The 1,079-nt window shown below is 31.7% G+C and overlaps 1 protein-coding gene across 2 annotated transcripts in view; it reads right to left on the reverse strand.

The window, feature by feature from the left end:
* Nucleotides 1-36: 36 nt before the first annotated feature.
* The window catches only part of LOC106877962 (uncharacterized), a 433,893-nt gene continuing 432,850 nt past the window's right edge, over nucleotides 37-1,079 (reverse strand). For both annotated transcript variants that reach the window (XR_008264218.1, XM_052968239.1), the window contains exon 7: nucleotides 37-415. Coding sequence is in view for 1 of the 2 variants with exons in the window: in XM_052968239.1 (XP_052824199.1) it covers nucleotides 383-415 (33 nt within the window). In the remaining variant the exon portion in view is untranslated. The remainder of the gene's footprint in view (nucleotides 416-1,079) is intronic.

Below are 1,079 nucleotides of genomic sequence, written 5' to 3' on the forward strand. Positions count from 1 at the left end.
TATAGATAAAGAATGATAGAATAAAATAGCCGACTCTCCGAGAATAAAAGTTTTATTAAAATATTTATATGCTGTTTTTCAGTCTTTCATTTTTTGTAAAATATATTTATATATAAATAAATACAGAATCCCTCCAGATTAAATAAAATTCGCGATTCAACGGAAATAGAAGTAGAAAAGAAATGAAAAAAATATAATAATAAAAGAAATAATTTGAAAGATTATTTGACATCATTTTGAAACTTGTCAGAGTTCTTGTCGAGAAAATAGCATTTCTTAAAACTTTGTTGTATATTTTCTTTCCCTTTATTTGAAAAAAGGGGTGTCCCTAGTATGAAACAGGATATATTCAAGCCGACAGATGGGCAAACTTCTCTCCTATTTAAAATATTGTGCTGGTCTTTTTGGCAGTCTCCTGAAATCGCAAAACACAGTAGTTTATTAATCAGGTTGACAAAATGCACCAAACACCTCTCCTGGCTTAAAATATAGTTAGGGAAAATAAAGGATAAACGATAAATGAAAACGTAATAAGAGAGAGAAACAGAAGAGAAAAAATTAAGTTGATATTACATAAACGATCGTAACCGCTGCAGTAGCGTCCTTAACAACTGGATACATAGTTTAGTCAGTGTTAGCATATTTAATGCAGGGGACATTGAAAAAACTAGCTCGTAATAATTATGCGATGAGAAAAATACAAAACAATGACTATCCTCACCGTACAATTCAAATAATCTGTATAATGCCCCTTGCATTGAATAAACTAATACAAGGTGTATGTATATGCATGTATAAGTATACACACACACGCTCGCGCACATACATACACGTACACACACACACACGCACCACCACCCACACGATTGAACAGAGTGGAGATGTTCAAATTATGTTACGCATGTTTTCATAGCATGGCTATTTTGCTCATTAACGTTTTATATTACATGATTACATTACCAGACCATTTCGTCAGATATCTTGAACAGTTGGTGCGAGTAAAATCGATCCTCACTACCTGATATACAAATATTTCGAAAACAGCATCCTTGTATATATGATTATATATATATATATAT

Source organism: Octopus bimaculoides, chromosome 5 (genome assembly GCF_001194135.2).
Source record: "Octopus bimaculoides isolate UCB-OBI-ISO-001 chromosome 5, ASM119413v2, whole genome shotgun sequence".
Lineage (NCBI taxonomy): Eukaryota > Metazoa > Mollusca > Cephalopoda > Octopoda > Octopodidae > Octopus > Octopus bimaculoides.